General features: G+C 42.3%; 1 protein-coding gene across 1 annotated transcript in view; it reads left to right on the top strand.

Moving 5' to 3' along the window:
- TXNDC11 (thioredoxin domain containing 11) overlaps positions 1-12,067 on the top strand; it is a 96,286-nt gene that overhangs the window by 49,593 nt on the left and 34,626 nt on the right. The window contains exons 4-5 of the mRNA XM_019540121.1: positions 9,769-9,881; positions 10,330-10,530. Coding sequence (XP_019395666.1) covers positions 9,769-9,881; positions 10,330-10,530 — 314 coding nt within the window. The remainder of the gene's footprint in view (positions 1-9,768; positions 9,882-10,329; positions 10,531-12,067) is intronic.

Below are 12,067 nucleotides of genomic sequence, written 5' to 3'. Positions count from 1 at the left end.
GGAGAAATAAGACAGAAGTTAGAGGGGTGAGGAGCAGGGCCAAACCACAGTAAAGCAAAATTCAACTTAGGGGTCCAAATAACAGTTTATTACATAGACAACATACTATATAGCCCCATGAAGTTATTGGTTCACACATGCACATGCATTCACAATGGCAGCAGGAGAAAGGGACTCAGTGGAAGGGTTGGAGTCCAGGTAGGGAAGAGAAACAGAGTCCAAGTCCTTGGTTAAAGATGGGGTGGGGAGCGATGGCTACCTATCCAGGCTGGAAAGGGGTCCTTGTCCAGTAGGTGTTGTCCAGAGGGGGGGTCGCTGGCAGAGCCTCTGGGTGGATAGGTGGTGTGGCATGATGCTGGTCCAGATGGAGAGGGTGTCCCACTGGGTCTGTCTTCACTGCCCCTTTTTATAGGGGTAGACCTTGTGTGACCCTAGTGACAGGAGGCATGCCTAGGCAAGGGTCAGCCCCTGGCATACTGAGCATGTATGCTCCATGCAGGGATGTGCAGTTTTGGGTGTCTGTAATGGTGGGGTACAATGGTAGAGTTGCTGGTTCTGTAGGGTCTTTTGTCTTTCAAATGCTGGGTTCTTGTCTCTGTTGCTGGGTGATGTCCGTGGTTCCTGGATGAATCAATGCGAGGTGATGGCCCAGTCATTACAGGCCATTCAGTAGAGGCCTGCTACCATTGTATTTCAGTCATTCCCAATCACTCTTATTCATCTGGGAACCATTTTACATGAGAGGAGTACGTGACTCATACAGTTGCAACGCAGGGGATACCCGGGCAGAGGACACAAGATAGAGGCTTGACATACAAAATGGAAACTTGACATGGCTTTGATTCACTTACAAACACGGGCCTAAACCATACAATATCCATATGAAACAATAAAAATCAATACGAAGATGATGATAATACAGTATACAACAGTAAGATTCTATACAAACCTAATAATAATACAATATAAAACAGTAGATATCCAAAACCAAAAACTTGCTACTAAAATAAAAATGTTAAAGCTTATCCTAAGTCTAAGCTCACTTATGCTTGTCCATAGGGAATAGAGAGGGAGAGAAAGAAAAGCCAGAAATAATTGGGGAAGGGAAGGGTGAGTGAGTGAGTGTGTAGATATAGATAGATATATAAAAGAAAAACTGGGGATTTTGCTACACTAAAATCACTAACCTCATTTCTTTTAAGACATAATCAAGTACAATTCTTGCTATTTAAAGCTTAATACAGGCAACCAGTCTTATCAGCCAAAATGTGCTAACTATTTGCCATGCTCATAGAGCTCAATGAGAAAAGCATTGCTTATATAGCTTTGGGCATACTGGATGCTTTGTGTAGACTCAAGCGTTCTTCTCTATTTGACTGTTAAGACTAACCATAGGTTTTTCTGTCCACTTCATTTAGCAGGTATATAGCCATTAGTTCAGTGAGCCAGCTGTAAGTGATAAGGTAATGTTTTAACAACATGATCATTACCAGCCTGTATTGGAGTTGATGTGATGACTTGCAAATGAGAAGCTCTATGTTCAGGATCACTGTAAAGTGGGTTCAAGTCATCTGTGCTGGAATAGGTATACTCCATCAGTATCTAAACAGAAAGGTGGAGTGGCACCCTTAGGCTTATAAAATTGGAAGCAGGAGGGCAGCTAGATGCCTGTAGGAATTCCCTGGAAGAGGTACCTAACTTGCGGATAGTGGTAAGTTTTTCCTGGAGAGCCTGGAAGCAGCAGAAAGACCTGTGTCTGGGCCTTCCTGAACCACAGTGCTGTTACCAGAGGATGGAGAAGTCTGCAGCTGGAGATCAGAAGCACTAGTGAGGATCTGGAAGGCCAGAGAAGCTAAAAAATGGTTTGCCATTCAAGAATGGAAAGACTGGAAATCAGGGACAGATGACTTCTCAGAGATGAAGCTGGGGCTACATAGGAAAATAAAGGGATGGCTACCAGTTTGAGACCCCAGGAAGTCCCTGCTGGGAGAATAAATGCAGAAAGGATCCCAATGGGGAAGGGCCTTGGTGACTGTTTGATAAAAGGGCCTAAAGATCTTCAGAGGAGTTTGGAACTGGGATATTTGTACTGATGTATTATATTTAGGAATTTTAAGAATGGATATCAAGGTGGGCACCGGAAAGGATGCCATGTGGTTACAAGAATACTCTGGATCTGCTCTCTTGTTTTGTTTTATATTAACTTTATTTAAAGGACCCAAAAAGTAAGTTAGAGATTCAGAACTTTTATTAACTTGAAAGAAAAATCCTCCTCTTTTATGAGACTTTAAATAACTCTAAACCAGTATTTAACATTTTCCTTAGATTATTCTGCCAACTCAAATTATCTTCACTTTCTTTCTGAAGGAAAGCCCTTGACAGAGTGCTTTAAAATAACAAGGTGAACTTGCCACTTCTTTGTCTTGGATACAGTTGCTTTGGCTTTTTGGCCCAACCTTTTCTTTAAATTCTTGTGAGTTTTTGTAGGTTTCTTTAGCTGCGAAATTGAATTTAAAATTAGGTCTCCAGTGTACAAGAGTTAGTAACTTGAGTTGCTTGAAATGAGTAAGATTGCAGTATTTTTCTCATCTTGTATGTATAAGGGGAATTTTGGCTACACTTTGTCAGTTTTCATGTTCTACCAGATTGCATTTGATGGAAATTTATGTACAACAGATTTCAATAATATGAAAGCTGGAAGTGAGAGGAAGTATGAAGGACAATTTAAATTTTTTTTCATTCTGGGTGTTTCTCTGTTTCTAGTAACAAGATTGAGGTGGGGAAAAAAGTTGTTGTTATGCACTGGGCCATGGGTGGTCTAGTCTAGGTTAGTTACTGAAGTGTAGATGTAGTCCAGGTGAGCTGCCCAGGGAGCTGGAGTCCAGAGGGGTCTGGATTTGGAAGCTGTAACCAAAGTCTGGACAAGCCTGGGTCAGAGCTGAAGGCAGAGATGATATAAGCTGAGGGTTTACCATTTGCCTTCTAATCCCAGTTGAGCTGAAAGTCAAACCAGAACCAGGGAATGCCCATGGTCTTACCAGAGTCAGAGCCAAGAGTCAAAACCAGATCAGCAAGAAAGTACACAAGGTCTGGAGCAAAAACCTTTGCCTTTGCCTGGACAAGGAGACTGCGGTTTGGGTCTTGCTTTTAATGGCTGGAGAGGGTGAGGCCTGCTGCCTCTGGCTTCAGGGGATTGACTGCCTCACTTGGCCCAGCTGGGACCAGGGTGCCACTCTGGGCTTACTGCAGCTAGCACATGTTCTGGGGGTACCTTTCCCTCATATCTTGATTGAAACGGGCTAGGTCCATGGTTCTGATCTGGTATTACAGCTGTTTTAGCCGTGTTCAAAGAATTTTTACAAAGTGTTTTAGTTGAGAAGCTTGAGTGTGTCTGTATGCTGTGAAACAGGTTCTTAAAAACTGGCCTGGTGGTTTGGTTGTCCTTTTCCTATCCTGGTGATAATCTGCAAAGTCTTGACTAAGTGATGAATCCTTCTGTCCCTCTTCCCCTCAAAGGGCCAGCCATTGAGAGAGAGGGAGAGGGGAAGAGAGATGGAAAGTGGGGAAGGAGGGGAGAGGGAGAAGGACTTTGGATTTAAACCTGTATTATAAAAAATATATATTAAAAGGTTGAAGTGAAAAAAGTGTGTGGCCCTAGATTTCGATAACTGCTGCGGGAGCCCCTAGTCCATAACCTGGCCCTGCAGCAGAGGGTACTGAGCCAAGCCTACAGAAGCCTCATTGCTTCCTTGGTCTGAACGTGTACTGTCAAGCGGACCCCCCCTTTAACTCAGCTTGGTCTGCCTGGCTCTCAACTAAAGTCCTGGCTGACTGGCTGGGCCTGCAACTTGGCATGAAGCAAAACAGACATCTTGGCTGAAGTGAAAGCTTCCCTCCCCGCAGATGCATTTACTGCACTAGAAGACCACCTCTGCACACTACAAGCCCTCCCTAGCAGCAGTGCACTAGACAGACCCCCTCTATTGCTACCTGTTTCTTTGGCTGAGGACAACAAGAATGACAGGCCCAGCACTCTGCTCTCTCTCCCTATGTCTAACAAGACCAGTGGTGGGATCTACCATGAGATCCTGGCTGGGACTGTCCACTCGGACCGTCAGTATGCGTCATGTCTATGCCCTTGCCACCTACCCTGATGCAACTTGGAGGCGGTGCCTAGCAGCAGCAACACCAAAGCAAGCCCATCTGGTCTGGCACACCCTGTGCAAGCTACCCATTTCCAAGAGAACTGGCAACCTTCCGTAGCTCCTGTTGCATGGCCACAGGCACTTTTGTCTGTCACTTAGACATGTTAGCATGAACAGCCTGCCTTTTCTGCAAGGAGGTGGTGGAGGAGACTCTTCCATGCCTTGGGACTGCCCCTTGCTGCAGCTGCTTTTTGCTGCCCTCAGCATCCTCTTTGGCACGTAGGACTTGTGTACCTCTGAGACCTGTGTACATCTTCTCTATCCTGTACTGAATAGCCAAGAGATGCGTGGCCTGCCTGGCCAATTTCCTGTTGGGCCAGGCCAAGATGGCAATTCCTGAAAAGCTGCAGCAGTCAGCTTGCAGGAGCTGGCTTTGATGCCCTCCAACTCTTCCGCTTCCTGGTTCAGGCATGTCATGCATGAATTTGGACACTTCACTTTGCAATAAAGCATGGTCCCAATCTTCAAAAAAGGAAGGAAGGAAGATCCAGGGAATGACAGGCCAATCAGCCTGATGTCCATCCCTAGGAAGATCCTGGAGAAAATCATCAAGGGATCCATCAGCAACAAGCAACCTTCTGAATGCCAGCCAACATGGCTTTGTCACTGGAAGGTCTTGCCTGACCAGCCTCGTCACCTTTTATAACCAGGTGATGCATTGCCTTGATAAGGGAGATGAGGTTGATGTTATATACCTGGATTTCAAGAAAGCCTTTGACGTGGTCTCCAATGATGTCCTCATGGTTAAGCTAGGAAACTGCAGCCTTGACCCTCTAACTGTCTGATGGCTGGGGAACTGGCTCTGGGGTCGGACTCAAGGAGTATTAGTTGATGAGAGAGAATCAACGTGGTGCAGGGTGACCAGTGGAGTCCCTCAGGGCTCAGTTCTCGGACAAGTACTAATGGCCACAAACTCCTAGAAAGACAATTTTAGATTGAACATGAGGAAAAACTTTGCAGTCCAAGTGTCCAGGGTCTGGAACAGACTCCCCCCCCCGGCGGTGGTGCAAGCATCTACTCTGGACTTTTTTAAAAGGCTTTTGGATCTTTATCTCGCTGGGATCATTTGATCCCTGCAGACTTCCTACCTCTGGCTGGGGGGCTGGACTCAATCTTGCGAGGTCCCTACTGCCCCCTAATGTCTATGAAATCTATGGATCAGTTGTCATGCTGGGCCATCAAGGAGGCACTCTGCAAGAGGGAAGACAGACAGCTGGCCCTATGTTGTAACCCCATGAGAGGCATGCGGAGGGGGTTTCAGTTCCTGATATCATGGTGTTTTTGTCTCCTGAGAAAAATGTTTCATGTTAGGCCCATGGGAGGGTCACATACCTTTGCACTTTCACTATTTATTTTTAATATTTGTATAATAAAGGCTTAAAAAGGCCCACTTCTTCCTTCCCTTCCTCCTCTCTGTCCCATCTTTACTGTAGTTAACACATGCTTAGTAGAGATTTTTTAGGGTATGTCTTTATTTGTCAAGGGAGTGCCATGCTGGGAACTAACAGGAATCATTTGAGAGTTACCACACTTGCTCTGTGCACGCTGTCTTGGTACAGCATTGCTGTGTTCATTTTATATACTTTGAGTTTGGAAGATAAAATCTTTTGATATTCCACCTGTATGAGCTGCGTGGAGGATCATAGGACCCATGAGCCTGTGAAGAAAAATAGAATGTGCTGGTTTAAAATCTCTGTCCTCATCTGTGTGCCCCAGAGGACAAGTTAAGGTTGCATAGACCTTTAATTCTAACATTTTGACTTTTAAATGCTTGACTTTCCAATCATAACCTTCTTTTAACATAGTTTGTACAATATATGATGCCCAAGTCTCTGGATTTCTCTCTTATTAGTGTCGCATTTTCTTGTAAATTCATTTGTAGCTGAGAAAATGTTTGGAATATTCAGTGTTGGTTTTCACGGAACAAGATTCTTACAACCTCAAAAGACTCTAAGTGACTAAAGTTCCAAAAAGTTGTCTTGGTATTCTCTGCTTTCAGGTTTCTGCTCAGTTGGTTTAAAACGTGTGTAAATGTTAAGTTCTGCAGCACACTTCCCTGTTGTATTTTTATTTATTTATACGATTCAACCTCTGATTTATTTTTCTTATCACTATAGTCTTATTTTGCTATTTTGTGATTGTGCCTGTGAGAAATGGTTTATATTGGTTTGATTAAGTGGTAGTCGCCTGAATTGGGGCTGTCCAGCTTTTAAACATCCAGGGACTGCGTGCTCAAAGGCCGCACTAAAGTGAGCTGTAGGGGCCCCCTGTGCTGCATACTGTGCCCCCCCCCCCCCCCCGCTGTCGGCTGGCCCAGGCTTAAATCTTGTATTTGTAGGTAGTGCTTCAGTGCAAACATATTTATCGACACAATGTAAGGTAGCATCTTCCTCAGTGATTTTTCTACTTCAGGAAAGGTGGTAGTAAAGAAAATGATAAATATTGGACTGAGACATTTTAATAACATTTACATTATTCTTTATTAAAATATTTGTTCATCTTAAAATATTAACAAGGGCTTGAAATAAGATTTTATGAGACCCGTTCTGGGGACTCCATAAATCCATTTACTTTTAAGCGCGTGTTCTGTATTGAGCGAAATTCAGCATTTTATACAGGGCTAACAAAAGACCTGCATTTCACTGAGGTCTTCCAGAGTGAAACTTTGTGAGGCCATTTATTATGAAGCTACAACTGTTGCCTCTCTTGTATGGTGATATGAATTATCAAGTATAAATTTTATCAACATTTTTTGTGAAACTGTAATTTTAAGATTCTCTTTCTGAGCTAACATTGTCATTTTTACCTCTTAATACCTTTTATCAGCAGACAATAATAAAGAATTAATATTCAGTAGGTGTGTTCCCTCTACCACATTCATGTTTTAGTCTGGAACTAGCACTTTCGCTATTGGAAAGGATTTTTTCTATGGATGCACCGTTAAAGATTTTTTGGGCTGATACTGATGGCCGATTACTAGCCAGCCATGTCGGCCAATATCAATCTGATTGCTGATATGCAACCCAGCAGCTTGGGAAGCAGTGTCCAGCAGGTAAATCTTGTGGGGGAAGGGACTTGGGAGGGACAGATCGAGGCCTCTGCAGTAAGGGAGGAAGTGGGTTGGGGGCAGGGGCTGCCCAGCTGGGGTAGGATGGGGTACAGGATTGAGCCATGGCTGGCTTGTCCAAGGTGGATGGCAGCTCCTACTGCAGTGCGTACCCCGGGGAAGTTCTGGGGGACATGTGCCCCCCAGATCTGTGTGTGGGGTGAGGGAGGGCTACCCACTGCAGGTTCAGGGCTGGGGTCTGCACCAGCCTCTTCCCAGTGTGGGGACTGGGCCAGGGTAGGCAATGGTGCTGGGGCGGGGGTTATGGGAGTGGGGCACTACAGCTACCCCAAAATTCCCCCCCCACAGCCTGGCCCCAGCCCCCCCCACCAGGACCCTGCAGTGGGCAGCCCACCCTTGTCCAGTGCACAAATCTGGGGGGGGGACGTGCCCCCCCATGTCACTCCTGGGATTGCATGCAGCGGCAGGAGCCGCCCTGTCCTCCTCGCCCCCCTGTGTTCCCTGGACGAGCCGCCCATGGCTCTGTCCCGTGCCCCACCCTGCCTTGGCTGGGCAGCACCTGTCAGCACCTACAACACTATTGGCCACATCAGCCAAAGAAAAACAGATTGCCGATAATGTTAATTTTCTTTTTAGTGGTGGTGATATGATATGGACTGTGGTGCACCTCTAATTTTTTCCTCCCTCTTTATTTCCTTTCCACATATCCCATTATAATTTGACCTTTGTGCCTTTTAAAAGAACCTTTTTTTTTTAACCTCATCTCCCCCTGTTGCAGTATTTGGATGGAAATATACTGTACAATTACAAATACATAATTGGAGGCCTGGCTTGACAAAGCTCTGGCTGAAATGATCTTGTTGGGGATGGTCCTGCTTTGAGCGGGGGTTGGACTAGGTCCCTTCCAACCCTTATTTTTTATGATTCTGTGTCTGCTTCTCACAACAAATGCAGTAAAGTACTATGGTAATTCCAAACATTTTCTAGAAAGTGACAGTAAAGTCCTGAAGAATAACAACAAATGCCATAGCATCCATTTTAAACGGAACTCTGCATTGATTTGATTGAAAACTGTTGTTCCACAACTGATGGTACAATATGGCTCCCCTGCTTTTTCTCTCTTCCTTTCTCAGCCATTTTATGAGCAGGCCTTTTTCATTTACAGGCATGAACACACTTCTTCGGTGGGTAGTGAAATGAGGAGCAGATTTAAAGTCAAGATTGCAATTCCCTGTTTTATCCCAGTTTTTATTTTGAAAGCAGTGGAAGAGATGCCAGTTCTGGAAAACTGTCAAATGTAAATGAAATCTAAACCAAGCATCTGGACACACTCCTTGTTTACAGCTGTGTAAACAAAAGTGTTGACAGCAGATGTGAATTCCCACAGCAGGTTAACTTCACTGAGTCTGGTTTAGAATGACCTCTGAAGGAATTGGGTAAAACTGCACTGGTGTAAGTCAGAGTAGTGTATGTTGTATGTCTGCATAAAAAGTTGTACTTTCCAGTGCAATCTGGTGGGCAGAAAGTATATGACTGGAATATAAATGTTAAGCGATTATCTCTGTTAGTTTTAGAATGGTGCAGTTAAATTTAAATAATCCTCTGATCACTTTATTCTCTGTATAAATCTTTATATTCAACACTTCAGACTTAGGATGGGAATAAATAGATTCTGAGTAAAGGATGCTCTGGGAGCAGAGTAGAGTACCTTATTACTTTTGTATCCCAGTGGTACCATATCACTACTTTTCACAGACTGATGACATTTTGGTCTGATTATTCAGATTTGTAGCATTAAGTCAGAATGTGACTTTTATTCTAACAGATTTTTCTCTGAAATGCTCCCTGAATATGTGGAAAGATTACTTAAATGTAAGATCTGTACATTGATTGTGAATAACTATGTAATTTTATAACCAAATACAATAAATTAATATAGTATTTCACTTTGTCACTGTTCTTGTTGTATTACATTAGATTAGTTGCACTTCTGCTTTGTTTCCTCAGTTTCTTTCTGTTTGCTGGAGATAATGATATTTCTATAAATGAAAAAGCACTATCTAATTAAGTAGCGGTTTCTAGTATAAAGCATTATTTAAAGAAAGTTACTATATCCTAATCCTTCATGTCCCTTACTAGTTTGACCCCAATTTTTCAGGTGATATGTTATGATGAGATTCTGGGTTCAGAAGTGAGTTAGTTGACATTGGCTGCCTAGTTTATTTTCTCTTGTTTTCTCTAAAAATCTGTCTTGGTTGATAGCAGTTGTTATTTTAGCAGGAATTCTGTACTCGTATGCAGGGCTCTGTTCAGTATGCTAATTAATGTGGATATACACCCTTTCTCACCAAGAGATGTTACTTGTATATCCTTTGTTAATCTTAAACATCCCAAAAGTAAGATGTTGTCATTCTTTGTTCTTCCAAAGATTACAGCAAAGAGTAAGAATAGGATTTCGGGTCTTCTTTTATTAAAACAGAAAAATTGCTCTTTCAGATTACCTTGGAACAATACGCTTTGGAGTGATCACCAATAAACAGATTGCAAAAGAGGTCTCATTGATGCATTCAGGCACCGTGTACCTGCACAGGCACGTCAACAATTCACTTGTGAGTATTATATTATAATTTGAAATGCAATCAGAACTGCTAGATACAGAAGTGGAAAACAAATGAAGCAGGGAACAGTAAGAAGAAACAAACTAAGTCACTTTAGATCTGCTTTTGACAAACACAAAGTAAGTCATAAATGAGAACTGGAAACACTGAGGGAAGTATTTTGTGGTGGCAGGGGGCAGAGGTTATTTAAAAAACTTAGGGATAAGGAGTCATGATTGCACCAGATACTGGTGAGAAGTAGGTAGATCTACAAAGGAAATTACATGACGTGATAACAATGTTTGACAATGCTCTTTAAATAATATCAGTAATATCAGTGCTGTAACATTGCTAATGTAATTTTTACAACCTATAACAGGTATTATTATGTACCATATTTTAGTAAGCAGTGCGTCTAGTAAATGATGATGACAAATAATGATTTTTATTTCCTTTCAAGATCTATCCCAGTGAGGTCATGAATTATACAGCTGAAAACATTTGCAAATGGGCCCTAGAAAATCGAGAGATGCTCATACGCTGGCTGAAACCACATGGAGGAAAAAGCCTTCTACTAAACAATGAACTAAAGAAAGGACCAGCACTTCTATTGTTTATACCCTTTAATCCCTTGGCAGAAAGTAATCCTCTTTTAGATGAAGTAAGTGGGATATATTATTTATTTTTGTGTGGTAGCACTTGAAAGGCCCAGTCACATCACAGGCTCATGGAGCTAGTGCTGTGAATGTACATAAAGGGGGGGAGAGGGGAGGGTGGAAGGTGGAAATACATGTCTAAAATGTACTTCTGCTTTGAGCCAAGTAAAGATCTCTCTAGACTGGTGTAGATTACATGCTGTTTATGTTGCTTGATATCCCAGAATAATATAGATTGGTTGTAGTTGGCATGTTATTTTAAGTATATAAATGTTTAATGGAAAATTGTAGATCCCAATCCTCTTGGAAAGAAGAATAGTCAGTGATTATTTTCATAATTCATAATTTAGTATTTTTACCATTTAGAAATGGAAAAGATGTATTATGCACAACTGCTTTGTTATGAAAAAAATATTTAAGAACATTTACCCTTAGAAAATCCATGAGTGCATTATTAGCATGTATTTGAAAAGCAGTATCTTGTTAGAAAAATGGTGGTTTTTTTGTAATTTTTAAAATTCAAATCCATGCATGCTTATATAGTTTATTTTCATATATTTTTAAAAGAAATGTTCCTTTTCCTTGGAGTATTGTTTCTCAGTGGGCTAAATGACAAGTCAGTTTTATTTTATGTAGTGTAATGCCAGTTGTATTTGAAAAGTTAATGAGAGAATGTTGATGTGATCCATTATCTGTTGTCCATAGTTTGAGGCATTGATTAATCTATTTGAACCAAATTATGATAACCTTGTTTACGTGAATACATGTTAAGTGGCAGTTCTGTAAAATTGTCAATTAGCAGTTCTAAAGTTGGCTTCAATAACATTTAGCATCGAGTTTGCCATCTGACACTAGAAATTACTTCATTTGTGATTGGAGATTTCCTCTGCTAACTCAGATATTTTCCAATCAAACTTCTTTTTCTTCTTTTTATGGCTCATTCCCAGGGTGTTTACAATGGTTCAGGTTGCATTAGTTTTGTAAACCAGTGTAAAAGTGCAGACAGATTATACCACTGGTATAATCTATACCAGTGGTATAATCTGTGTGCAGTTTTACCTTATATAATTTTATAATTTTATACCAGTGTAGTTTTATCCCTAGTTTGTTGATGGATAACTCTGCACCAGATTGTATGAAGTTGCTCTGTTTACAGAGATTTGCTCCTTTTCTACACCAGCATAAAGTCTGTTGCAGTGGGTATCTTGTGCCCAGGACCTCATAGGGTCTTTCCACATTTGCAGGTGTATCAGAACTATTCTTAAGCCTCGAGGCCTGTTATTTTGATTGACTTCTCTTTACTGGGAATGGAGTGGGATATAACTCCATCCATAGCAGGAGCAGGCAATTTGGGTTGGAGGGCCAGTTAAGGAATTTTGGTGAGCTGTTGAGGGCTGGTTGGGGTGGGGTGGGGGGAAGTGTTGCTGACCTGGCCTTGGCCCCCTGTCATGGCTGTTTGCCCTGCCTCCAGAGGGTGGGGGAGGCAGGGCAATGCCAGTTGATTCTATCCAGCCCCTGGCCCATCTGCCCTGCACCCACTGC

The sequence above is a fragment of the Crocodylus porosus genome, unplaced genomic scaffold, assembly GCF_001723895.1.
Source record: "Crocodylus porosus isolate Cpor-Errol unplaced genomic scaffold, CroPor_comp1, whole genome shotgun sequence".
NCBI classification, from domain to species: domain Eukaryota; kingdom Metazoa; phylum Chordata; order Crocodylia; family Crocodylidae; genus Crocodylus; species Crocodylus porosus.
The sequence above is the reverse complement of the archived record's forward strand: the minus strand, read 5'-3'. Positions and strand labels throughout refer to the sequence as shown.